General features: G+C 44.9%; 1 protein-coding gene across 2 annotated transcripts; it reads left to right on the top strand.

Moving 5' to 3' along the window:
• The first annotated feature begins 347 nt into the window (after nt 1-347).
• Nucleotides 348-26,857, top strand: RBP7 (retinol binding protein 7). Of its 2 annotated transcripts, none has more exons than XM_061187113.1 (4): nt 348-478; nt 11,099-11,277; nt 11,397-11,498; nt 26,566-26,857. In XM_061187113.1, exons 1-4 carry the CDS (start codon nt 406-408, stop codon nt 26,653-26,655), a joined length of 444 nt encoding a protein of 147 aa, XP_061043096.1. In that variant the 5' UTR covers nt 348-405; the 3' UTR covers nt 26,656-26,857. The 2 variants fall into 2 exon arrangements, with proteins under 2 accessions (XP_061043096.1, XP_061043097.1); XM_061187114.1 differs by lacking the exon at nt 26,566-26,857 and adding an exon at nt 17,521-17,766 and having other exon boundaries at nt 353-478.
• Nucleotides 26,858-27,071: the final 214 nt, after the last annotated feature.

Below are 27,071 nucleotides of genomic sequence, written 5' to 3'. Positions count from 1 at the left end.
TCCCAGGACTGCTTGATAGGTAAGGAAAATAACCCCCTATTTATTGAGACCACTAGAGTTGAATTTATTGGCATATTATTTGCAGCTGACACAGTAATCAATGCCATGCCTTTGAAGGAGATCCCTTGGTTAGTAACGTGTAGGCAGAGAAAACAGTGTGGCCGTGATCACGGTTTGGAGTTAAAGCAGAGAGGAGGAAACCCGAGGGAAAACTGAGCTATCTCCAAAAGGGAGGTAGCAGAAATCCAGGAGCGCGTGGCGAAGGAGGCTTCGAGTGGGGAGGGCTCCCCGCACAGCTCCTCCCGGCGCGGTCCCCGCGCGGTCCCGCCCCCGTCCCGCCTCCCCGGCCACACATTTACCTCCCGAGTCCCCACCGCCCACCGCCAGTGCCGCCCCAGCCCCGCCATGCCCGCCGACCTCAGCGGCACCTGGAACCTGCTCAGCAGCGATAACTTGGAGGGCTACATGCTGGCCTTAGGTAGGGCCGGGGGGGCCGTGCGGGGGCCTCGGGCTCCGGCCGCGCGTCCGGCTCAGGGCGGAGGAGGCCGGGCTGGCCTGTGGGTCAGTCTCCCTGTCTCCCCTCACCCTCGTCCGTCCGTCCTTCCGTCCCCCCGTCTGCCTGAGGATCCGCCGGTTCCCCCGCCTCCCCACCCCCGTCCATCCTCCGTCTCGCTGTCCGTCCGTCTGACCGTCGGTCTCCCACCCCCGTCCGTCTGCCAGTCCTCCAGTCGGTCTGCCTGTCCCCCATCCTTCGGTCTCCCCCATCCCCTTGCCCCCCACCCGCCTGCCCATGTCCCGGTCCCTCCCGTCCTTCCTCCTGTCCGCCGTCCGCCCACCCGCTCCCCGTCCTTCTTTCTCCCCCGTCCGCGAGTCTCTCTGCCTGTCCTTCTGTCTGTCCGCCGGCCCCGTGCGTCTCTACCCCGCGGCCGAGGCTCCTGTCCTATCGCGGACTTCCAAGGAGGCGGGGGCGCGGGTGGCATGGGCCCACCTCGCTGGGAGGCTCGGGGACACGATGGGGGTCCACCGGGTCAGGGGGCGCCCCGGCCCGAAGCCCCTCCCGGGAGAACCTCGCTGCGCAGCCGCTTTAACGCGAGGCTCCGGGCGGCGGCTCTGGGATTCCCCGAGTCCAGTGGCCGTCCCGGGGAGGTCCCGGCCGGCAGCACAGCATCACCTGGATCTGGTCCGGGACGCGGATTCCCGGGCCCCAGAGGACCTTCCCCAGCCGGTCTCCGGCCGCGCCCGCGCCCCCAGGTGACTCTGGTGCCCGGTGGAGTTCGGGAGCTACGTTTGAAATCTTTACTTTTCTGGCTTCTCCTTCCCTCGAGGGCTTGAGGGGGGTCAAGAAACCCAGACCCCTTCGAGGCCACTACCCCGTCCCCCCCACCCCGGGGCCCAATTCCAGCCGGGAGGACTGTGGGTGGGCGCCTGGAGGGGTCGCTTCCACCGCCCCGTGCCCGGCTTGGGCTCCGGCGCTCTAGGCTCGGAGGGAAGGGAACGCGGGGGCCTCCAGGGTGCGTAGGGGGGCGGCGGGGCCCCGGCCAATGACCTTTGCTTCCCAGAGGGCCTCAAGAGTTTATTTCCTGCCGGGACTGTAGAACGCCTCCCTTCCGTACCGATTCTTAGTTCGTCCTGCCCTTAGTTTAATTCTTCAGACTTGATGGTTCTGAGCACCTACTGTGTGCCAAGCACTTGCGCCTAAATGACACCCATCAGGGGCGCTATTGACAGTTGGGCCAGAGTTGCTGGGAGTCTAGGGGGCTGGGGGCTGCTCTGGCTCCGCCTCCTCATTATCTGACTTGGCCTCAGTTTCTCCATCCGTTTCTCCCGCTCAAACTGAGAGCAGGGGGGTCCATTTTTTTTTCTTTTTTCTTTTAATTGTGCTATAATAAATATAACATAAAATCGGCCATTTTAACCACTTTGAAACGTACGGTTCTGAGGCTCCCGTGTGTTTTTAAGATCTCCCAGCCGATGGTAAGATTCTCCCCTCCCTTTCTCGCACTACGTAGGGAAGTCTGGAACTTCTCAAGCTAAATCTGATTCATACTGACACAAAACCTCATACGCAAGGAAAAAGTATTCTTCCTCTACCCATCTTAGGTTCATTGGCTGGAGCCCTGTAAATTAGACTAAAAAAGACAGAGTAGGGACTTCCCTGGTGGCCCAGTGGTTAAGAATCCGCCGGCCAATGCCGGGGAGATGGGTGTGAGCCCTGGTCCAGGAAGATCCCACAAGCCGCGGAGCAGCTAAGCCCCGTGCACCACAACTACTGAGCCTGCGCTCTAGAGCCCGCGTGCCACAACTACTGAAGCCCACGTGCCACAACTACTGAAGCCCGAGTGCCTAGAGCCCGTGCTCCGCAACAAGGGAAACCACCACAATGAGAAGCACGAGCACTGCAACGAAGACCCAACGCAGCCAAAAATTAATTAATTAATTAATTTTAAAAAAAAGAGTAACAAGACACAAACAAAGAGAAGTTTGTTAGCACATGCACGGTGAATACACACAGGAACATTCCGTGATAAGCATCTCAGAGTGGTTAGAACTTGGTTATGTGGCATCTTAGCAAAGAGTAATTTTGTAGAGAAGTGACAAGACAAAGAAAAGGGCTTTGACTTTCTAGGGGTGGCAAATTGTGGGAAGATAAATACATGGAGGAACTAATGGAAAATGAGAACTAGTTAGTAAAGTTTATTATGTAAATTGTGATGCCATCTCTAGGCTGATACAACCTGGTACAGAGAGAGGAGGGGACACATTTACACAATTATGTCCTGCTTCTGGGGGAAGGGCAGAGAGTTTTTCTTCTATCTGCTTCCCAATCGTCTTCATTTCAAAATAGTCAGTATGACAAAGTGGCATATCTGAGGGTGGCATATTCTACTACCCTTCACCGGAATCTCATTTCCTCTCTTTCCCATTCATAAGAAGGAATTAATGATGATTTTTCCCAAAGGCAGTAAATCCTGATAATGTTCTTATCTCCTCACCCCCAAATTAGTGGCGACATGTGACCATAAGTGCTTTCTTCCCTGGTTTCTCTGGCTAGTATCTGGCTTCTTATGGAGGATAAAGTGCTAAAGATCGGGGGATGGCTTTGAATTTTGCCTTGCTATGCTTTGTCTTTAACCATTTCCATGGCTGGCATTTATTTATTTATTTATTTGGCTGCGTTGGGTCCGTTGTGGCATGCGGGATCTTTCGTTGTGGTGCGGGCTCTTCGTTGCAGCACACAGGCGTCTCTCTAGTTGTGGCATGCAGGGTTTCTCTCTCTAGTTGTGGCGCACAGGCTCCAGAGGGCCTGGGCTTTGTAGTTTGCAGCAGGGGGGCCTCTCTAGCTGAGGCGCTCGAACTCAGTAGTTGCGGCGTGCGGGCTTACTTGCCCCGTGGCATGTGGGATCTTAGTTCACCGACCAGGGATCGACGCACGTCCCCAGCATTGGAAGGTGGATTCTTTACCACTGGACCACCAGGGAAGGCCCTCCATGGCTTTTAGAGCAAATTTCTTAGAGAAGAAAACAGGGAATGGAGTCAGAGTCAACATTTCAAGTGTGCAAAGACATCTTTTGTTAAGCCTGTCACGTACCGCAAAGCAGCCTTCTGAGTGTTGTAATTAGTGTTTTTCAAATGTGTATTCATGGAATCCTTCACCTGTCCCCAGTACTGTCCTGCTTTTCTTTACGCTCTGCTATGACCCCTTGTTTGATACTTTCTTTTTCGTGATTTCAGTAGAAGCTTATCAATTATCTGCCACTGTATTAGATCCTAGAGGCCAACAGAAGCTATCTGTTTACATTAGCTATATTCATTTATCATCCAACCCATTTCACAAAGGATTAAGCCATAGAGTATTGAGTCAATATCCTGCCTCACTACTCCTTTTTTTACATTTGGTTCAGGTTCCAGAAAGATACTAGATCCAGACAACACATGAACTCTTATTTGCAATCTGTTTCCCAAAAGAAATATAAGTGTGCTAAGGATGCTGGAGTAGGGGCTAGTTAGTATAACAGAGCACCAAACTGGAAACCCAGATAACTAGCCGTTGATTGTTGGTAATAGAATCAAAGTCATATAACCTCTGAGTTCATTTAGATTCCCCATCTGTTAGAGGTGGTTGGATCAGATTTGATATTCTAAAGAGTGTCTAAAATACAAACCAAGGGATCTCTTAGTGTTACCTGAAAACTGGGTTTGCCTCTTGGTGGGTGACCAAGCCAAAGATCAGGAGAAGAAAGGATTTATTATTTCTTGCAGCAAGTAAGGACAACACTGCGGATCTTTCCCAAAGCAGTGTCTCCCTGAATAGCAAAATTGGTGACGTTTTAAGCTAAGGGTATATGCATATTCATGAAGGGGTTTGAGCAGAGGAGAATTCAGCATAGAATTGGGCAGAGTCCAAGCTTTAGTTGATTCACCTCAGGAGGGTCCACACCATCATTCCGTCCTCCACCTGGGTGGGGGCCTTAGTTCCTGTGGAACTAAGACTGTATCAGATTGTTCTGTATATTCCTTGAGGAGGAATTGTTACCAAACTCAGGTTCAGCTTCTCCTGCTCAAAAGCCAATACTAAAGAGGCAACTGTTGGTAGAAAGGGAAGTTGCTTTAATCAGAAAAGCTGGCAATCTGGTGAGAACGTGGACTCATGTCCCAAAACCAACTCCAAAGATTATGCTCAGCCATGAAAGTTTTTAAAGGGAAAAAGGGGGAAGAAATCTCAGGTAATTATTAAGGTAGGAGGTCAGATTCTTCATCATTTTTCCATTGCTTGCAAACCTGCTGACTTCTCCTGATCTTCCTTTGGATGCTATTTTGCCTGTGTGGTCTGCCTGTAGATTTGCTCAGGGAGTTGCTGGGGGTAGAAAACTAGTCATTCTTTACTTAATTCTTCATTCCTACTTCTTTTAATCTAGGGAAAGAATCAACAGGTTAGGCAAGGCATTGTGAACATTTAGTAGAGCATAAGTCAGGAGTTAGGTTAAATGTTACCTAGTGATCTCATTGTCATAATTAAGGTTTAAGGGGAACAGAAATAGGCAAGCAGGAAAGGGACAAAATAGCTGCTTACAGAAGTAGGACTCTGTTTCATTGCTGAGCTATTTTTTCTTGACTGCTTTTCCTTTGTTCCTGAATTACTAAGACCTGCTCAAGGGCACTCATTATGGCCAGGCTTAGATCACAAAATGGCTAGGCCATGGGACTTCCCTGGCGGTCCAGTGATTAAGACTCTGTGCTTCCAATGCAGGGGACGTGGGTTCAATCCCTGGGGAACTAAGACCCCACATACCATATGGCATGGCCAAAAACTAAAATAAAATAAAATAAAAATAAAAGGCAACACCAAAAAAATAAAAATAAAAATGGCAAGGCTAAAAATGGTTTCTCTTATGTCAAGAAAGCCATGCCTGGTTCTCTTTCTCTGGGGGACCCCCTAACCTATCTGCTTACATTAGCATTTTATACAATAGCTGAAATCAGCCTGAAACCTATTGCCAGTTGCCAAAAACCTGGGAAGAAAGTGATTTGGCACACATGGCTATTTGTGTGGCAAACACTCTTTTCTGCCTTCCACGTGTAAAAACATAGACTCCAGGGTCAATGCATTTTTCCTGGGCAAAACAGGAGCTCAGATCCAGATGATTGTAGGGTCTTGTTACTCAAGGACCAGCAGAACTCCTTAGAATGCAGACACTTGTGCCTCATCCCAGATCCTGGATCTATGGAATCAGAATCTGCATTCAACCAGATTCTTAGGTGATTCTGAAACTGAGTAGAATCCTGTGGGACCCTCATGGGTACAAATCCTTTCTGTGTCCCTCCTTTCTTATTTGTAGGAAGTAGGCTTCATTCAGTTTCCTTGACCTTCCCTGAGTTCCAAAGATCAGATTCAAGTTGCTTATCAGGGAAAGGAGGGAATGCAGAAACAAAGGAGGAGCAGTCAAGAAACAATAGTGCAGCCTTGGGGCAGGGTCCTTGTTCCTCCTCAAGAAACATACATAACAATACCTTTGAGTTCTTATGCAGGAACTAAGGTCTCCACCCAGGTGGAGGATGGTAACTTCAGACTGAGCACAAGATTCCTAGAACACCCCCCTGAAAGTCTGCACACAGTGGAAGATAGCAAAGACGCTGACCCCCTCCCCAAATAATTCTCCCTTTAAAAATGTTTATGGTTGGTTTTTTTTTTTTTAATAAATTTATTTATTTATTTTTGGCTGCACTTGGTCTTCATTGCTGCACACGGGCTTTCTCTAGTTGCGGCGAGCAGGGGCTACTCTTCGTTGTGGTGTGCAGTCTTCCCATTGCGGTGGCTTCTATTGTTGCGGAGCACGGGCTCTAGGCACACAGGCTTCAGTGGTTGTGGCACGCGGGCTCAGTAGTTGTGGCTCACGACCTCTAGAGTGCAAGTTCACTCTAGTTGTGAGTAGTTGTGGTGCACGGGCTTAGTTGCTCTGCGGCATGTGGGATCTTCCCGGACCAGGGCTCGAACCCGTGTCCCCTGCATTGGCAGGCAGATTCTTAACCACTGCGCCACGAGGGAAGTCCCGCAGCATCTCTTTTGAGGGGGAAAATTACTCCTTTCTGATTAGGGCTGATCCTGCAACTCCCCAGCATGGCTCTGATACTGCTCTTTCCTAGCTTCTGCCAAATTGCAGGGAGAAGAAAGGCAATTTGTCCTTTGGACATTGAAGAAAGTTTGCTTGGGTTCTAAAGTCTGGAGGAGCTAGCTCTGGATCTGGCAGTTCTTGGTGGACCCCACAATAGCAAAGGAAGACCCAAGGTGTGACGCTCTAGGCAGGAAAGAACGCTGTGCTAATGCCTGCAAGGGCTTGACCGGTCTTGTCTGGACTCCCCTTTAATCTCATGAACATGAGAAGGCAGGGATGTTACCAGCTTGTCCAAGGTCACCACATAAACTGGATTTAAAACCAGTATCTCTTGGCTCCAAGACCCACATTGCCTCAAGATTAGAAGTGGCTTTGGGATGAAGGGTTAATGTGAACAGATGAAGTTTAGAAAAGTATATGTTGTGTTGGCCTCTTTGAGATCCTGCCCTAAAACGTGTATGCTCACACACATCCTTGTAATAGGATGTGCATCGTTTAGATCGTCTCTTCCTCCTGCTGGAATGTCTTATTTCCTACTTAAAAATCTAATGGTGTGGAAAAGCATGGTTTGACCTAGACAAAAGCCTTATGAGCACTAAAGCCATTTGGCCACTGAGGTCATGGTAAGTGTAGACCTGGCAGAAAATGACCAGAACTTAAGCTAATTTAAATTTTGATCTTTAAAAAGGCCAGCCTTGCAACTGCAAATCTGTTAAGTGACAATCTTACAATGTGGTAGTGAAACCGAGTGGGGCCTGCGCACGGAGGCCTTCTTTGGTCCACCATTTCTTCTTCATTTTTAAAAATATTTATTTATTTATTTGGCTGTGTCGGGTCTTAGTTGCGGCATGCAGGATCTTTTGTTGCGGCACAGGCTTCTCTAGTGGCGGCGTGCGGGCTCCTCTGTAGTTGTGGTGCGTGGGCTTAGATGCCCCACAGCATGTGGGATCTTACTTCCCCAACCAGGAATCAAACCCGAGTCCCCTGCATTGGAAGGCAGGTTCTTAACCACTGGACCACCAGGGAAGTCCCTGTCCACCGGTTTTTTTAATTAATTAATTAATTTATTTATTTTTGGCTGTGTTGGGTCTTCGTTGCTGCACGCGGGCTTTTTCTAGTTGCGGCAAGCGGGGGCTACTCTTCGTTGCGGTGCGCGGGCTTCTCATTGCGGTGGCTTCTCTTGTTGCGGAGCACGGGCTCTAGGCACGCGGGCTTCAGTAGTTGTGGCTCACGGGCTTAGTTGCTCTGCGGCATGTGGGATCTTCCCGGACCAGGGCTCGAACCCATGTCCCCTGCATTGGCAGGTGGATTCTTAACCACTGTGCCACCAGGGAAGCCCTCTTGTTTGTTTTTGTTCCACACACAGAATAAGGTTTAAGGAAAGTCAGTGATAACTATTTTAAATTTGGCTTGGTCATTTTAATAATCGGATAAATATTTTAAGAGTTTAGCCTCAATGTTTAAACATTGCTGAAAACAAGTAAAGACTGGATCATTTGCATTCCATGATAAAAACTTGCGTTCTAGGTTAAAAAAACTTAAAAAAAATTTTATTGAAGTATAGTTGATTTACAATGTTGTGTTGATTTCTGCTGTAAAACAGTGATTGAGTTATACGTATGTATTCTTTTTCATATTCTTTTCCATTATGGTTTATCACAGGTTATTGAATATAGTTCCCTGTGCTGTACAGTAGGACCTTGTTGTTTATCCATTCTATATATAATAGCTTGCATCTGCTAATCCCAAACTCCCAATCCTTCCCTCCCCCATTCCACCCCTCTTGCCAGCCACAAGAGGGGTGTGAGTCTATGTCTGTGAGTCTGTTTCTGTTTCATAGATATTTATATTTTAGATTCCACATATAAGTGATATCATATGGTATTTGTCTTTCTCTTTCTGACTTACTTCACTTAGTATGATAATCTCTAGGTCCATCCATGTTGCTGCAAATGGCATTATTTCATTCTAAAACATTTATACTATCATTGAGCTTAGAAATGGGTGGGACTGGGAATTCCTTGGCAGTCCAGTGGTTAGGACTCCGTGCTGTCACTGCCCGGGTTCAATCCCTGGTCACGGAACCAGGATCCCGCAAGCCGCGTGGTGAGGCCAAAAAAAGAGAAAAAATTTTTAAGAAGACAAAAGAAATGGGTGGGGGCTAATGAGATGCTGAAGGACCCCTACTCAGGGCTTGGCCACGTTTTCTAGGCTGGAAATGGAAGTATGAGGCACCCGGCACTGAGAAGCACAGCTAACCCCTAGTGGCAGTCGTGTCAGGAAAAACCGAATCTGTTAGGGAAACAAATTAAAACGGGTCAACTCTGGGACCAAGCTACCTGCAATGAGGTACGTAAGTCTCTGAAATGAAGATTCCTAAAACTTTATTCTACATAATAGGACAATCCCTAAATAGGAGCACCATGCCCTGTGACTCATAGAATTGTCCAGGGTCACGGGCCAGCATATAGCTGTGGCTGCCTTCACCTGCTCTAAACATTCCGGTGGCTCCCATCGGACTCCATCTTGCTCTGGGTTAAAGTCCGATGGTCCTTATTGTCCCCTCGCACCTCATCTCTAGGTCCCCTCCTCCTCCTCATTCTCCCTCATTCTGCTCCGGCCACCCCAGGCTCCTGGGTGTTCCTGAGACCATCTGGCACGCCCTTCCTGGGATCCTTGTGACCTCTGTCTTACACTTCTTTCCCCCCAAATCTGCACAGCTTACAGCTCACTTCGTCATCTCCCTCAGCTCTGGCTGAAATGGCACTTGGCTTCCCTATTTAAAATAGCAACCCTGTGTCCTCAAGTCCATTCTCTACATCTGCGTCTTTATTCCTGTCCTGCCCCTAACTGGGACGAAGTGAGAGACTGACATGGACTTATATATACTACCAAATGTAAAATAGATAGCTAGTGGGAAGCAGCCGCATAGCACAGGGAGATCAGCTCGGTGCTTTGTGACCACCTAGAGGGGTGAGATAGGGAGGGTGGGAGGGAGATGCAAGAGGGAGGAGATTTGGGGATATATGTATATGTATAGCTGATTCACTTTGTTATAAAGCAGAAACTAACACACCATTGTAAAACAATTATACTCCAATAAAGATGTTTAAAATAAATAAATAAATAAAATAAAATAAAATAGCAACCCTTACCTCTACTACATAATGGGTTGAAAGCCACTGAATGGGAGCTGTCTATACCAAAACGCTGATCGTCTCAGCATTCCGTGTTTTGGTGTGTGACTCTTTTTTAAAGCTTATTAAAGATTTCCCAATGTATAGTAGTATTTGCATGATTACAATGTTTTTTGAGGTGCTTTTTTCCCTCTTTTTTCGTTTTAATTTTTTTTCTTTTTTTTCTTGTTTTAATTTTTAAAATTAAAAAAATTTTTTTAATTATTAATTTTCTGTTTGGCTGCGCCACACCGCTTGCCGGATCTTAGTTCCCCGACCAGGGATCGAACCCAGGCTCTTGGCAGTGAAAGCGCCGAGTCTTAACCACTGGACTGCCAGGGAATTCCCTGTTTGTTTTTCTTTTTTGTTAGAGGTGCTTTGTTTTGTTTTTTTTGCCAGTGTTCAGAAACTGTTCAAATGCTGTCTTAATTGGAAGTGTAAATGTATAAAGCAGAAAAAGGCAGCATCGCTGTGACTGAGGCTGGATTGTGGCCTGAGCCCAGCCCCCTTGGCTTCCTCGTCCTCTTGTCAACCTCTGAGGGGATTCCCAGAACTGTCTCTGCCATGCCCAGCTTCAAATCCATCACCTAACACACAGCCAGCCAAATGGACTTTTCCTGAAAGCTGTTCAAGATTTTTTTTTTTTAATGTTAACTCCTTGTGTCTGCAATTCCAGCAGGGGTTCTATGTCTGAATATTATGTCTAACTTAATAATATGATTTTTAGAAATTTTTGGAACTGTATGGAGAAATGGAGTAGAGTTACCTCAAATCTTTATAAGAGAGCTTGAACATCAGAACAGTGCTTTCTTTTTTTTTTATAAATTTATTTATTTATGGCTGTGTTGGGTCTTCGTTTCTGTGCGAGGGCTTTCTCTAGTTGCGGCAAGTGGGGCCACTCTTCATCGCGGTGCGCAGGCCTCTCACTATCGCGGCCTCTCTCGTTGCGGAGCACAGGCTCCGGACGCACAGGCTCAGTAGTTGTGGCACACGGGCTTAGTTGCTCCGCGGCATGTGGGATCTTCCCAGACCAGGGCTCAAACCCGTGTCCTCTGCATTGGCAGGCAGATTCTCAACCACTGCGCCACCAGGGAAGCCCCTGTTCAAGATTTTTAATCAGCCTCTGGAAGGAGATTTGCCAGGATAGCTGACCCTGTAGATCCACTTTTGTCAGGAAACGACGCTGAAATTGTAAAAGCAACACTAGCCATCAAATGCAATGATTTTGAGGACAGCTGCCAAGTTCTTAGCTTTTGCATCTCAAGGAAATGTTGAAATGTCTTCTTTTCTTTCTAAAAAATTATTTTTAAGATATTGACTTTGCCACTCGTAAGATAGCCAAGCTGCTGAAACCACAGAAAGTGATTGAGCAGAATGGGGATTCTTTTACCATCCACACGAACAGCAGCTTCAGGAACTACCTTGTGAAATTTAAAGTTGGAGAAGAATTTGATGAGGATAACAAAGGCCTGGATAACAGAAAATGCAAGGTAAAAATTAAAGTAATGACACAGGCTTTTAGTTTTGCAAGGTTACCTTGGCACCTTCCCTAGTAATACCTGAGGATGTTGCTAGAGCAAACCAGTATTTTCTCCCATCCCTCATGCAGAGCTTGGTCATCTGGGACAATGACAGACTCACCTGTGTGCAGAAGGGGGAAAAGAAGAACAGAGGCTGGACCCATTGGATTGAAGGAGACCAACTCCACCTGGTACTCACCCTGTTTTGTCTTTTTTTAAATTTTATTGAAGTATAGTTGATTTACAATGTGTTAATTTCTGCTGTGCAGCAAAGTGACTCAGTTATATATATTCTTTTTTATATTCTTTTCTATTGTGGTTTATCCCAGGACATTGAGTATAGTTCCCTGTGCCATACAGTAGGACCTTGTGGTCCATCCATTCTATATGTAATAGTTTGCATCTACTAACCGCAAACTCCCAGTCCATCCCTTCCCTCCCCCCCACCCTTGGCAACCACAAGTCTGGTCTCTATGTCTGTGAGTCTGTTTGTGCTTCATAAATAGGTTCATTTGTGTCATATTTTAGATTCCACGTTATGAGTGATATCATGATATTTCTTTTTCTCTGTCTGACTTACTTCACTTAGTATGATAATCTGTAGTTGCATCCATGTTGCTGCAAATGGCATTATTTTGTTCTTTTTTATGGCTGAGTAGTATTCCATTGTGTGTGTGTGTGTGTGTGTGTGTGTGTGTGTGTGTGTATCATATCTTCTTTATCCATTCATCTGTCAGTGGACATTTAGATTGTTTCCATGTCTTGGCTATTGTGAATAATGCTGCTATGAACATAGGGGTGCATGTATCTTTTTGAATTATAGTTTTGTCTGGGTATATGCTGAGGAGTAGGATTGCTGGATCATATGGTAATTCTTTTTTTTTTGTATTTATTAATTTATTATTATTATTATTTTTATACAGCAGGTTCTTATTATCCATTTTATACATATCAGTGTATACATGTCAATCCCAGTCTCCCAATTCATTTCACCCCACCCCCACCCCCACCCCCACTTTCCCCCCTTGGTGTCCATACGTTTGTTCTCTACATCTGTGTCTCTATTTCTGCCTTGCAAACCAGTTCAACTGTACTATTTTTCTAGATTCCACATATATGCGTTAATATATATTTGTTTTTCTCTTTCTCACTTGCTTCACAGTCTCTAGGCCCATCCACATCTCTACAAATGACCCAGTTTTGTTCCTTTTCATGGCTGAGTTATATTCCATTGTATATATGTACCACATCTCCTTTATCCATTCATCTGTCGATGGGCATTTAGGTTGCTTCCATGACCTGGCTATTGTAAACTGCTGCAGTGAACATTGGGGTGCATGTGTCTTTTTGAATTATGGTTTTCTCTGGGTATATGCCCAGTAGTGGGATCGCTGAGTCATATGATAATTCTATTTTTAGTTTTTTTAAGGAACCTGCATACTGTTCTCCATAGTGGCTGCACCAATTGACATTCCCACCAATAGTGTAAGAGGGTTCCCTTTTCTCCACACCCTTTCCAGCATATGTTGTTTTTAGACTTCTTAATGATGGTCATTCTGACTGGTGTGAGCTGGTACCTCACTGTAGTTTTGATTTGCATTTCTCTAATAATTAGTGATGTTGAGCATCTTTTCATGTGCTTCTTGGCCATCTGTATGTCTTCTTTGGAGAAATGTATATTTAGGTCTCTGCCCATTATTTTGATTGGGTTGTTTGTATTTTCTTGTTGAGTGTTCTTATTTTTGATGAGATTATTAAAGAAAATGTTAAACAGGAAACCATGACCAGCAATCCTACCATCCCAACTCACTGTTTTCAATTTGGTATCTTACCATCCAGTCTGTTAGAATATTCTGCCTTTTCATTCAAGAGGAAAACATATCCCAGGTTTCTAAGTAATTTCCCTACTGAATTCATCATGTATAAATTGAATACATATAATAACATAGCAAACTGGCTGCATAATATTCCATCAGGTTCATGAACTCTCATATTAGTAAAGCATTTTCTTAATTTCAATGTCCAGGAATATTTCAGGGTGTTTTCAGCTATTTCTTAAATTCACATAAACAGACTTCTTTGCATGCATGGATTTATTCCCTTGGGAAGAATTCACAGAGAGGATCAGTGTTGTCAGAGACATCATTGCCTCCTGCTACTTTGTTGCCTTACTCGCTTCCAAAAGGGTATATCAATTTCTTATGCCACCAGCACTTGAAGACCATACAAATTATAGCTCAACCTAATCAATAATTTCTAAATATAATCTAGAGGGTATAAAGTTGTACATCAAGGCTTAATTATGGCTTTTAAAATGAGAATTTCTTCCTGCCATACAGGTATGTTACAATGGCTTATTTTTTTTTAATTAATTAATTAATTAATTACGGCTGCATTGGGTCTTCGTTGCTGCGTGCAGGCTTTCTCTAGTTGCGGTGAGCGACTACTCTTTGTTGCGGTGCGCAGGCTTCTTGTTGCGGTGGCTCCTCTTGTTGTGGAGCACGGGCTTTCGGCGCACGGGCTTCAGTAGCTGTGGCACGTGGGCTCAGCAGTTGTGGCTCGCGGGCTCTAGAGCGCAGGCTCAGTAGTTGTGGTGCACGGGCTTAGTTGCTCCGCGGCATGTGGGATCTTCCCAGACCAGGGCTCGAACCCAAGTTCCCTGCATTGGCAGGTGGATTCTTAACCACTGCACCACCAGGGAAGCCCCGGCTTACATTTTTTGAGTGATGATTTTGTGTGTGATTACTTAGCTAAATCCTTTGAGTGCATTTTCTCACTTAGTCTTCAAGACAATCCTGTGAAAGGGACACTATTTTTCCCATTTACAAATGAAGAGATTGAGCTTTTGAAATTCCCCAAGGTTGCAGAGTAGAGATTCAAATCTAAGTCTGACAAGAATGTGTGCTTTCAACTCTATGTTTTTTTAAGTCTCAACGTACATGTGAAATCTAGGTGAGATCCATGAAAACAAAATGAGAGCACTCATCTTAAAGTTGGATATGGGTGGTATTTGAGAGTCTGGGGAGTCTTTGATTACAAAGACACTGAAGATATTTTGATTCTTAGATTGACAAATCTCACACTCTTCTAGCAATAAAAACAAAGTTAAGAAACTTGCCATCACAAAAATGTAACATGAAACTACAAAGAAAACACAAATTTGTTTGAGGATTCAGATTAGTTGGCTGTAAGAAGTAATGTTCAAACTGCATGCATCCTTCTTTGGCATAGCCAAGAACTCTGCCTAAGCAGAGGATAGAAGGACCCTTGCTCTAAGGATACTCTTGGGATGATTCTTACAAGCTGTGATACAATAAAAATAAATATTTGAACAATCCCATTCACCATTGCAACAAAAAGAATAAAATATCTAGGAATAAACCTACCTAAGGAGGTAAAAGACCTGCACTCAGAAGACTGTAAGACACTGATGAAAGAAATCAAAGATGACACAAACAGATGGAGAGATATACCATGTTCTTGGAATGGAAGAGTCAATATTGTGAAAATGACTATACTACCCAAAGCAATCTACAGATTCAATGCAATCCCTATCAAATTACCAATGGCATTTTTTACAGAACTAGAACAAAAAATCTTAAAATTTGTATGGAGACACAAAAGACCCCGAATAGCCAAAGTGGTCTTGAGGGACAAAAACGGAGCTGGAGGAATCAGACTCCCTGACTTCAGACTATACTACAAAGCTACAGTAATCAAGACAATATGGTACTGGCACAAAAACAGAAATATAGATATATGGAACAGGATAGAAAGCCCAGAGATAAACCCATGCACCTATGGTCAACTAATCTATGACAAAGGAGGCAAGGATATACAATGGAGAAAAGACAGTCTCTTCAATAAGTGGTGTTGGGAAAACTGGACAGCTACATGTAAAAGAATGAAATTAGAACACTCCCTAACACCATACACAAAAATGAACTCAAAATGGATTAGAGACCTAAATGTAAGACTGGACACTATAAAACTCTTAGCGGAAGACATAGGAAGAACACTCTATGACATAAATCACAGCAAGATCCTTTTTGACCCACCTCCTAGAGAAATGGAAGTAAAAACAAAAATAAACAAATGGGGCCTAATGAAACTTAAAAGCTTTGGCAAAGCAAAGGAAACTACAAACAAGATGAAAAGACAACCCTCAGAATGGGAGAAAATATTTGCAAATGAATCAACGGACAAAGGATTAATCTCCAAAATATATAAACAGCTCATGCAGCTCAATATTAAAAAAACAAACAAGCCAATCCGAAAATGGGCAGAAGACCTAAATAGACATTTCTCCAAAGAAGACATACAGATGGCCAAGAAGCACATGAAAAGCTGCTCAACATCACTAATTATTAGAGAAATGCAAATCAAAACTACAGTGAGGTATCACCTCACACCAGTTAGAATGGGCATCATCAGAAAATCTACCAATAACAAATGCTGGAGAGGGTGTGGAGAAAAGGGAACCCTCTTGCACTGTTGGTGGGAATGTAAATTGATACAGCCACTATGGAGAACAGTATGGAGTATTTTTAGTTAAAAAACTAAAAACAGAATTACCATATGACCCAGCAATCACACTACTGGCATACACCCAGAGAAACCATAATTCAAAAAGACGCATGCACCCCAATGTTCATTGCAGCACTATTTACAATAGCCAGGTCATGGAAGCAACCTAAATGCCCATTGACAGACGAATGGATAAAGAAGATGTGGTACGTATATACAATGGAATATTACTCAGCCATAAAAAGGAACGAAATTGGGTCATTTGTAGAGACATGGATGGATCTAGAGACTGTCATACAGAGTGAAGTAAGTCAGAAAGAGAAAAACAAATATATATTAACACATATATGTGGAACCTAGAAAAATGGTACAGATGAACCGGTCTGCAAGGCAGAAATTGAGACACAGATGTAGAGAACAAACGTATGGACACCAAGGGGGGAAAGTGGCGGGGGTGGGGGTGATGAACTGGGAGATTGGGATTGACATGTATACAGTAAGATGTATAAAATGGATGACTAATAAGAACCTGCTGTATAAAAAAATAAATAAGATAAAATTCAAAAATTCAAAAAAAATAGAGTATACAAAAATAAATAAATAAATAAATATTTGGTCTTTGTACCTGGTTCCTAAAACCCCTGGAATATCAGAGTAATGAGGGTGTCTTCTGTGTGCTAATGAGATGACTGGTGGCTGGGGACCCTAGATAGCTTCAGGATGGGGGCTGGTCCCAAGAAAGATCAAGGCAGGATTAGGAGGCTGGAACTCTCATCACAGCCCCAGAGCTTGGGTGAGGGAAGAGCATCTGGAGATTAAGTTAATGACCAATGGCCAGTGATTTAAGCTATCATGCCTGTGTGATGAAACCTCCATAAAAACCCCTACATAAGGGGGTTCAGAGAGCTTCCTGGTTGGTAAAGACATAGAAGTGCTGGAAGGGTAGCCCTCCTGGAGCTCTGCCCGCCCTGCCAAATGCCCCCCCGCCCCACTCCCAGCGATACCTTCTCCTATGCATATCTTCCGTTTGGCTCTTCCTGAGTTGCATCCTTTACAATAAACCTGTAGGTGCAAGTAAAGAGTGTTTCTGTGAGGCATTCTAGCAAAGTATTGAACCTGAGGAGGGGATTGTGGGAATCCCCAATTTACAGTTGTTCGGTCAGAAGTATGGGTGGCCTGGGACTTGTGACTGATGTCTGAAATAAGGGCAATCTCATGAGACTAAGCCCTTGACCTGTGGGGTCTGCACTAGCTCTGGTCCTCAGTGTCAGAACTGAATTAAATTCTTAGCCATCCAGCAGTGGATAAGAGTCCGTGCTCCCAGTGCAGTGGGCGTGGGTTCGATCCCTGGTCAGGGAACTAGATCTCACATGCATACCGCAACTAAGGAGCCCTCCTGTCACAACTAAGGAGCCCACATGCTGCAACTAAGGAGCCTGCCTGCCGCAACTAAGACCTGGTGCAACTAAATAAATAAAAATTTTTTTAAAAAGAGAAAGAAAGATACAAGTAAAAGTGAAAATTAAAAAAAAGAAAAATTCTTGACCATCCAGTTTGGCGTCAGAGGGTTGGAGACATGGGATTGGAAAAGACACCACGTACCTGGTGTCAGAAGTGTTGTGACTAATAGTAATAGACCACATGCCAACTCATCTTCTTTCGTCTTCCCTTCCTCCCTGCCCCTAGGAAATGTTCTGTGAAGGCCAAGTGTGCAAACAAACGTTCCAGAGAGCTTGATCTGTATCCAACCGCAGAGTCCACATGTGGCAGTAGCTTAATGCTGAATTATATTCCAGAATAAACAGGTGTTGATCTGTCCTGGTTTGGTGGATGGGGCCTTGTGGTCGGAAAGATGTCACACATCCTGTACCAGAAGCCATTTGGATTGTGAGAAAAGTTCTCAGCTTCAGTAAACCTGTCCAATGATTATGACTCTTTTCCTTCTAAATTTAGCATATCTCCTTATTTTCAGAAATATTTGGAAGCCTTCTAGGCACACCACTGACACACCAATGAACAAGTTTTAATTCCCGTCTTCCAGGTCTAGTGAGGAAAATGGAGGAAACAAACAGTCTGAACAGTGGTGAGAATTATAGGCAGCTGTGAGAGCTCAGGAGGGGCAAACCTGACATCTGGGGATGGGCAAGTGGTGGCAGGGGTCTGGGGTATTTCTGGAGGTGCTCCTTAAGCTGGGACCTGAAGCATAGGTAAGCAGGAAGCGTTCTAGGCAAAAGTTGGAGGGATGTTTGAAGAACTGAAAAGATTGCTATAGCTGCAACTTAGGGTGTATTGGGTGGGGGGTGGGGGGGAGAGACGGTGGGGGAAACTGACATGACAGTCAGGGGCCCTACCATGAAGAATCTTGAATGCTAGGGTAAAGAGGTGAGATTTTTGTCCCCAAGGTAATAGGAAGATGGTGATGGGTATTAAGCAGATATGCACAATTAGGTTGGCTCAGAGGAAGTAACTCTGAATGCAGAGGGAAGAAAGATTGTGGCTGGGGGATGCAAATCAGGAGGCAGTTTGGAAAGCCCGGTGGAAATCACAGTGTGAGGTGACATTATTCGGGATCGCCTGGAGCCCAGGTCTCAAATACGGGAAAAGGACTCCTGGGACTGGAGAGAAGTAACCAGTTATTAAGGAGGCAGAATCTATAGTCCAAGGTGATGGATGAGATCTAGGGATGCTGGCAGGGGGAAGAATCAAGGGAGGTGCTCTCTTTTGTTTCAGGCTGCTATAGGAAGGGTGAGGCCCATCCGAAAGAAGGTAACACAAGCAGAAGAAGGAAGTGGAGTCAGAACTTCAGATTCTGAGGTGCCTGTGCCGGGTGAAAGCCAGGCTGCCAGGAGACAATGGATAGATGGGTCCGGAGACACGCACAAGTTGTTGAGCATATAAACTACACATATGGATGAGACTGTCTGGGACATTATGTTTAAAGTGAGAAGAGAGAAACCCGAGGTACAAACCCCACAGCCCCAGGACCAGAGGGGCTGGAAAAACAGGGAGGCATCAGGAAAGCAAAGGAAGGAAACATTCAGGCTTGAGGGAGTGTTCAGTGCTCTCTGAGATGCCCAAGTTATCCATAAGGCGAGGTGCAGGATTTTGCCATCTTGGTGAGGATGGTTTAGAAGCACATCTGGTACTGAAGCAGCATGCGAAGGGTTTTGGAACCAGCAGAGGTGAAGGGGTACAGTCAGTGAGAAGCAGAAGGGACGTGGTGGTAGTTTCAGGGAGTCTTGGAGGGGAGCAACTTGGCGAGAAGGATGGAATTTATGGACCATAGAGTCTATGCCAGATGATAAGGCAAGTCAGGGAAGGACTCACGGCCACTGAGTACTCACCACGTGCTAGGCTCTAAGCTGGGCTTTAAGGATTCCGTGGACAACAGCAGAGGAAAGGTCTGTGCCTGTAGGAGCTTACCATCTGCTGGTGATGACAGAAACCTATAGGAAGTCTGAGTATCAGATATAGCTCTTGTTTTAAGTGTGGACGAAAAATGTGGCCTGCCATATCAGTAAACCAAGGATGTTGGAGCCATCAAGCCACCAGCCACTGCGGCAGCCTCCAACTTTGCACCCTGAGGGGACCCAGGATGGAGAAAAATAGGATACTGGCCTTAGATAGCTAAGGTGCATATCAAAGGAATTATTTCAATGGGCCCAGACTCTTGCATCTTCCCATACATAGAAAAGTGCTAAATTCATTAACTTGAGATGTCTGTTTTGTTTTTTAATATTTATTTATTTTATTTATTTTTATTTATTTTTTGACTGCGTTGGGTCTTAGTTGCAGCACTCGAGCTCTTCTTTTTGGCACGCGGGCTTCTCTCTAGTTGTGGTGCACCGGCTCTGGAGTGTGTGGGCTCTGTAGTTTGAGGCATGCGGGCTGAGTAGTTGCAGCGCACGGGCTTAGTTGCTCCACGGCATGTGGGATCTTCCCGGACCAGGTCTCAAACCTGCGTCCCCTGCATTGGAAGGCGGATTCTTTACCACTGGACCACCAGGGAAGTCCCTGTTTTTTTCTTTAACAGTAATCTTTTGATGTTCTGACTACCCGGTTTTTGTTGCAAAAACTCCTAAATATTCTGGCTCCTGCCTTACCTCTTTGGAGCTATCTGAGAGGCTGGCTCCGGGCTTAAGTCCTCAGTAAGTCTGCTGAATAAAACATAATTCTCAGCTTTTAGGTTGTGCTTTTTTTTTTTTTCTGTCGACATAAATAACAGAAACCAAGTTATTAGTTTGACCTTAGAAGTGGTGACTTTGGAGTCAAATGAAGTCAGAAGACAGTTGTTGATCCAATTACATATCGTGATCCCACCGAAAAGAAAGAACACGAGATTGTTTCAGGATAGAATCAGGCAGTATGTGGATTGGCTGAGGTTGCAGACCCAGTCAGATTTGAGGATTATGTAGTGAGTAACCCAAATTGGAGGCTGTGGGCTGTGAGACCACCCCTTTTTAGAAATCTCCTAACATAACAGCATTGCTTTGGGGCAATTTGAAACAATAGGCTCCGGTGGGAAGGCAAAGTTTTATCAGCATTTATTAATTTATCCAAATATGGGGGGACTTCTCTGGCGGTCCAGTAGGTTAGGACTCGGCACTTTCACTGCCGTGGCCCCGGGTTCAGTCCCTGGTCTGGGAACTAAGATCCCACAAGCGGTGCAGTGAGGCCAAAAAACAAAACAAAACAAAACAGAAGAAAACAAACATGAAGGACCTGCTTTCCCCAGGACCATGCTAATTCCTGGAACTTAGCAGTGAAAAAAGTGAAAAATTGTTCCCTTCATGAAACAAAGGGAGGCGATAGATAATATATATGTTACACATACAGTAGTTAAGTGCTATCAAAAAAAAAAAAAATAGGGAAGGGGAATAGAGACAACAGGATGTTGCTGGTGCCCTTTTAAGCAAGATGGTTAAGAAAATCTCAGGAAAGTGTGATATTTAGTCAGAGTCATAAAAACAAGGAAATAAGCTTTGTGGAGAGCTGGGGGGCAAGAGAACCAGTGCAAAGGGCCTGAAGTGAAAGGATGTCTGACATTCTGGAGGTACAGCCAGGAGGCAGAGGGAGCAGGGCTGAGAGTGGGAGGAGATGAGGTTGGCCTTTCGCAGAGCCAGGGGACTTTGAGCAGTCTTATCTGTTAGACCGCTGCTCAGCAGTATCTGGAACTATCCACTTCAGTTCAGGGTATAGAGCATTTATTTATTTATGTATTTATTCAGTCCTTCGAACCCAGTTATGAGACTCTCAGGTTCCAGGAAAAGAGCATCACTTTCAGAGAAGCTGTGAACCCTTCTACCTCCACCTGCAGGCTCACCAGCTCCAGAATGGCTGGCTCTCCTCCATTCCTTCCTTATATGACTTGACTTAAAGCTGCAACAAGTAATAAGCAGTAGTTCTCTGCCTTTTTTTTTTTTTTTTTAATTTTCTTTGGCTGCGTTGGCTCTTTGTTTCCGCCCGCAGGCCTTTTCTAGTTGCAGTGAGCAGGGGCTACTCTTCCTTGCAGTGCTCGGGCTTCTCATCGCGGTGGCTTCTCTTGTTTCGGAGCACAGGCTCTGGGTGCGTGGGCTTCAGTAGTTGTGGCATGCAGGCTCAGTAGTTGTGGCACGCGGGCTTAGTTGCTCCGCAGCATGTGGGATCTTCCCAGACCAGGGCTCCAACCCGTGTCCCCTGCATTGGCAGGCGGATTCTTAACCACTGCACCACCGGGGAAGACCCTAGTTCTCTGCCTTTCTCCTTGTTTTCTCCTTCTCCTTCCTCTCACCTTATGACTGGGAAGCATTTCTTTTTAAAAAACATTCCCCACTTAGGCAACCTACCAAATCAAGACAGGAGTGGTTTTAGTTTGAACCTTCATCCCGTTACCCCTGCAGATGTCTGTTTCTTCAGGCATTTTATTAAAAGTTTTAAGCGTTAGAAATTAAAATTCTTCTCGTTCTCCAAGGAAAAGACTGGTATACAGCTTCCTATGATGCTATTTTGGCTCCAGTTATGAAGAGTTCAGAAACGAGCCTCCACGACGGAGTGTTTGTTTCAATCAGGAGACGTCCACCGGGGGAGAGCTATGCGGATTTTTCTGGGCGGCCCTGGGAGCAGCTGCTACGCGTCCCTGGGAGGAAGGGGCGGGTCGCCGTGTCCACGCGGAGCGCGCTGCGCGCGCTGCAGGAGCCTCATGTGTGGGAGGGTGACGCGCTGAGGCTGTTTGTTCCCCAAAGTTACTGCTGGCCATCCTGTGAGAGCAGCAATGAAATAGATGAAACAGAATAAAATAGGGGATTCCTCCGGACGCGAGCTCTGCCAGCCTGGGAAGCAGAGGAAGCCTTCTGGAAAGACAGGAGCTTTCCAGGGAATGGCGCGCGCTTCAGAGCTGGCACCGTCTGCGCCACCCAAACACGGGGAAGGGGCCGCACAGCCCGGGAAAGAGGGGGAACCCCCCACCCCGCCTCACCGTCCCCCCCCCGCCACGCCCTGCCCCAGATTTGAAGTTAAGGGAAGTTGGGGTGGAGTGACCCCTCTTGGGTAGTCCCGGATGCTGCGAAGGCTGCGGAGGAGCGCGGGGACCCGACGCGCCCCCTTCTGGACGAGCCTTGCATCCTCTTCTCGCGGGGCCCTCTGGGGAAGGAGGGAGGGCCCTTGCTCTTTTTCTTTTCTTTTCGTTTCCTTTCTTTTTCTTTTCTTTTCTCTCCTTTTCTTTCTTTTTATAGTTTTTAAAAAATTATGGTAAACTATATGTAACAAAATTTACCATTTTAACCATTTTTAAGAGTGCAGTTCAGTGGCATGAAGTACAGTCACATTGCTGTGCAGCCATCACCACCATCCATCTCCAGAATTTTTTCATTTTCCCAAACTGAAACTCTGTCGCCATGAAACAACTCTCCATTCCTCTTCCTCCCAGCCGGTGGCAACCTCCATTCTACCTTCTGTTTCTATGAATTTGAGTATTCACCTGTGTGGGATCGTATAGTTGTCCTTTTGAGTGTGGCAAATTTTACGCAGCATAGGTCTTCAAGGTTCATCCATGCTGTAGCCTGTGTTAGAATTTCCTTCCCTTTAAAGGCTAATACTCCATTGTATTGTATGGATGGACCACATTTTGTGTATCCATTCATCTGGCAATGGACGTTTGAGTTGCTTCCACCTTTTGGCTATTGTGAATAATGCTGCTGTGAACACAGGTGTACAAATATCCATTCGAGTCCCTGCTTTCAATTCTTTTGAGTATATACACAAGTGGAATTTCTGGGTCACGTGGTAATCCTGTGTTTAACTTTTTGAGGAACTGCCAACTGTGTACCACAGCAACTGTGCCATTTCACCAACAGTGCACAAGTGTTCCAATTTCTCCACATTCTTACCAACATGTGTTTTCTGGCTTTTCAATAATAGCCATCCTAATGGGTGCATTTTTAAAAATTGTGGTAATTTACACATAACAAAGTTTACCACTTGAGCTATTTTAAAATGTACAATTCAGTGGCAGTAAGTACAGTCACAGTGTTGTATAACCATCACCACTGTCTAATTTTGGAACTTTTTTATTACCTCAGATGGAAACCCCTTACCCATTAGCAGTCAACCCCTTCCCCACAGCCCCTGGAAACCATTAATCTACTTTCTATCCCTATGCAATGGCCTATTCTGGATTTTTTATATAAATCGAGTTGTACAGTAAGTGGCCTTCTGTGTTCCCATTACAGTTCCCTCAAGTTCAATAACTTGCTGGAATGACTCACAGAGCTTTACTTCCTGTTACTGGTTTATCATAAAGGATACAATTCAGGGACAGCCAAAGGAAGAGATGCATAAGGCAAGGGTGGGGGGACATGGAGTTTCCATGTCCTCTCTGGGTCCTCCACCCTCCCAGCATCTCGACGTGTTCACCAATTTGGAAGCTCTCCTGAGCCTCATTGTTCAAGGGTTTTTATAGAGCTCAGTCTCCAGTCTCCCTTCTTCTCCCAGAGGCTGGTAGGCCAGACAGAGGGTTCCCACCCTCTAATAAAGTGCTTGGTCTTTCTGGTGACCAGTCCCCATTCTGAGGCTATCTGGAGGGGGGAACACCCTAAGTTGCCTCATTAGGACAAACTCAAGCGTGATCTACAGTCGCCCCTTATGAATGACAAAGACACTCCTGTCACTCAGGAAACTCCAAGAGGTTTTGGACCTCTGTGCCAGGAATCAAAGACAAAGACCAAATATATATTTTTAATTATGCCTCACTGCTTTAATTTCAGTTTGGAAAGACATTTTGGCATGGTTCCGTAAAAACAAGTGAGAAAATATAATATGCGAAGGATCCCTCTGTCATTTTAAAATGCAAGAGGCCATCTTCATGGTGATTTACTATAGTTAACTATTAGACGCATTTTATCACAGTTGCTTGGATTGAATTCAATTCAGCAGACATTTGGAGAGGTTCACCAAGTAGTACTAGGTCCTGAAAATATGAAACAAAAGTCATAAAAAGTCAATGATAAATTCCATATAAATGATTCTAACATTAAGCAGTGAATTGTAACAAAAAAAAAAATTTTTTTTTTTAAGGTCATACCCAAAGCAGTAGTTCATTATAAGGATAAATTTTTTATTTTATTTTATTTTTTTTAATTTTTTAAAAAAAATATTTATTTATTTATGGCTGTGCTGGGTCTTCGTTTCTGTGGGAGGGCTTTCTCTAGTTGCGGCGAGCGGGGGCCACTCTTCATCGCGGTGCGCGGGCCTCTCACTGTCGCAGCCTCTCTTGTTGCCGAGCACAGGCTCCAGATGCGCAGGCTCAGTAATTGTGGCTCACGGGCCCAGCCGCTCCGCGGCATGTGGGATCTTCCCATACCAGGGCTCGAACCCGTGTCCCCTGCCTTGGCAGGCAGATTCTCAACCACTGCGCCACCAGGGAAGCCCTGTAAAGATAAATTTTGCATAAGTGTAATGAATAGTTTCTTGAATTGTTTGGTAACCCAATTAAGAAAGAGAGGGACTTCCCTGGTGTCTCAGTGGTTAAGAATCCGCCTGCCAATGCAGGGGACGTGGGTTCGAGCCCTGGTCTGGGAAGATCCCACATGCCGCGGAGCAACTAAGCCCATGCACCACAACTACTGAGCCTGCGCTCTAGAGCCCGCAAGGCACAACTACTGAGCCCACACACCACAACTACTTAAGCCCGCGCGCCTAGAGTCTGTGCTCCGCAAAAAGAGAAGCCACTGCAATGAGAAGCCCGCGCACCGCAACAAAGAGTAGCCCCCGCTCGCCACAACTGGAGAAAGCCCGCTTGCTCGGAGCAACGAAGCCAAAAATAAATAAATAAATAAATAAAAATAATTAATTAATTAATTAATTAATTTTAAAAAAAGAAAGGAAGTGAGTCCAGACATAGAAAGGACTTGTGGTTGCCCTGAGGGAAGGGGGTGGAGGAGGGATGGATTGGGAGTTTGGGATTAGCAGATTGCAAACTATTATATATAGAACGGATAAACAACAAGGTTCTACTATATAGCATGGGGAACTATATGCAATATCCTGTGATAAACCATAATGAAAAAAATATGAAAAAGAATGTATGTGTTTATAACTGAATCACTTTGCTGTACAGCAGAAATTAACACAACATTGTAAATCAACTATACTTGAATAAAATAAATGTTAAAAAAAGAAAGGGAGTGAGTCAAAAGATTTAAATTTCTGGCTAGTTTACATAAAATACTGACACTGATGGAGTTAATATGAAACATAACACACCATGATGAAGGCAAAACCAAACTGGTGATTGTGAGTCCTCAATTCAGAGTGTTACTGTTAATCACAGCATAAGAAAACTAATGATGCTCTGAAATCTCCCAGTTCATCTCTGAAACGTCATAGAAATAGCCCCAAGGGACTTCCCTGGCAGTCCAGTGGTTAAGACTCTGGGCTTCCACTGCCGGGGGTGTGGGTTTGATCCCTGATCAGGGAAATAAGATCCCGCAGGCCAAAGAAAAAGAAACAGCCCCAAGTTTAAAAACAGTCCTAAAATTTACATATCCTTACCAATAATGTAATATCCTTACTATAATGAGTTGTGAAGCTAAAAGAAACTTTCCTAAGCTGTCAGTAATAAAAAGTAGATTTAGGTCAACCACGATAGAGGAAAGATTAGTTTACTTTTTAAAATCTCTCTAAAAAATTATATTATGAAATTATCATATGAAGAGACAATGAGTATGTTGCAGATAAAATTTATTTAAGGGCAGTTAATCAAACTTATTTTTCTGATTTTTAAAATTCACATTTGAGACTAATTTTGTATTCTTTTTCTTAAAGAAGACCTCCCAAATTGTTTATGTTTTAGGTACTACAAAACCTAGATCCATCCCTGGTGCTGGTATTATCTAAAATAGCAACTTAAGACTATTTACTTAGTCACTTATTTCTCAGGAGAAGCTGCCATTTATCTCTTCTTTTTTTTTTTGGCCATGCCACACAACATGTGGGATCTTAGTTCCCCGACCAGGGATCGATCCCAAGCCCCTGCATTGAAAGAGCCGATTGGTAACCACTGGACCGCTGGGGAAGTCCCTGTCATTTAACTTTCTAACTAGCGGGGTGGATAATGGGATTTTTATTTTGCTCAGGGGGATTCAATTTGGTTCTGCTGAAGTTAACTCCACCCCAGCTCTAGAAGTGAAACATGTGACCCAGACTAAATCAATTATAATGTGCTTGTTTGTTTGTTTTGGTTGCATGTTGTCCAAGTGGTCTAATGTGAGCGGGTTTCAGGATTCTAGCTGGGAAGGATGGGAAAAGACAATCTCTTCCTTACAAGGCTTGGATGAGGAAGTATAACCCATCCTGGGGGCCACCAGCACACCGTGAAGGAAGCCCTCCAGAGGAGCACGCAGCTACTGCAGAAAACAGAGAGAGAATCAAGAACCTTGGGTCCACTGTCAAGTCTCTGGAACGAGCCTGACCTGAAAATCTGCTTCTGGACTTTGCAGTTATGTAAATCAATAAATTCCATTTATGGGTGGAGCCAATTTCTCCTGGACTCTTTGCTTCAGTTTATTTATTTATTTATTTATTTAGGCCACCCTGCGCAGCTTGTGGAATCTTAGTTCCCAGATCAGGGATTGAACCCCGGCCACTGCAGTGAAAGCGCCGAGTCCTAACCACTCGACTCCCAGGGAATTCCCATTTTCCTCAGTTTATATTACTTACCCAGATATTGATAATGATAAAAATACACATATGTTCTCAATACA

The sequence above is a fragment of the Eubalaena glacialis genome, chromosome 3 (genome assembly GCF_028564815.1).
Source record: "Eubalaena glacialis isolate mEubGla1 chromosome 3, mEubGla1.1.hap2.+ XY, whole genome shotgun sequence".
In the NCBI taxonomy this organism is placed as follows: domain Eukaryota; kingdom Metazoa; phylum Chordata; class Mammalia; order Artiodactyla; family Balaenidae; genus Eubalaena; species Eubalaena glacialis.
The sequence above is the reverse complement of the archived record's forward strand: the minus strand, read 5'-3'. Positions and strand labels throughout refer to the sequence as shown.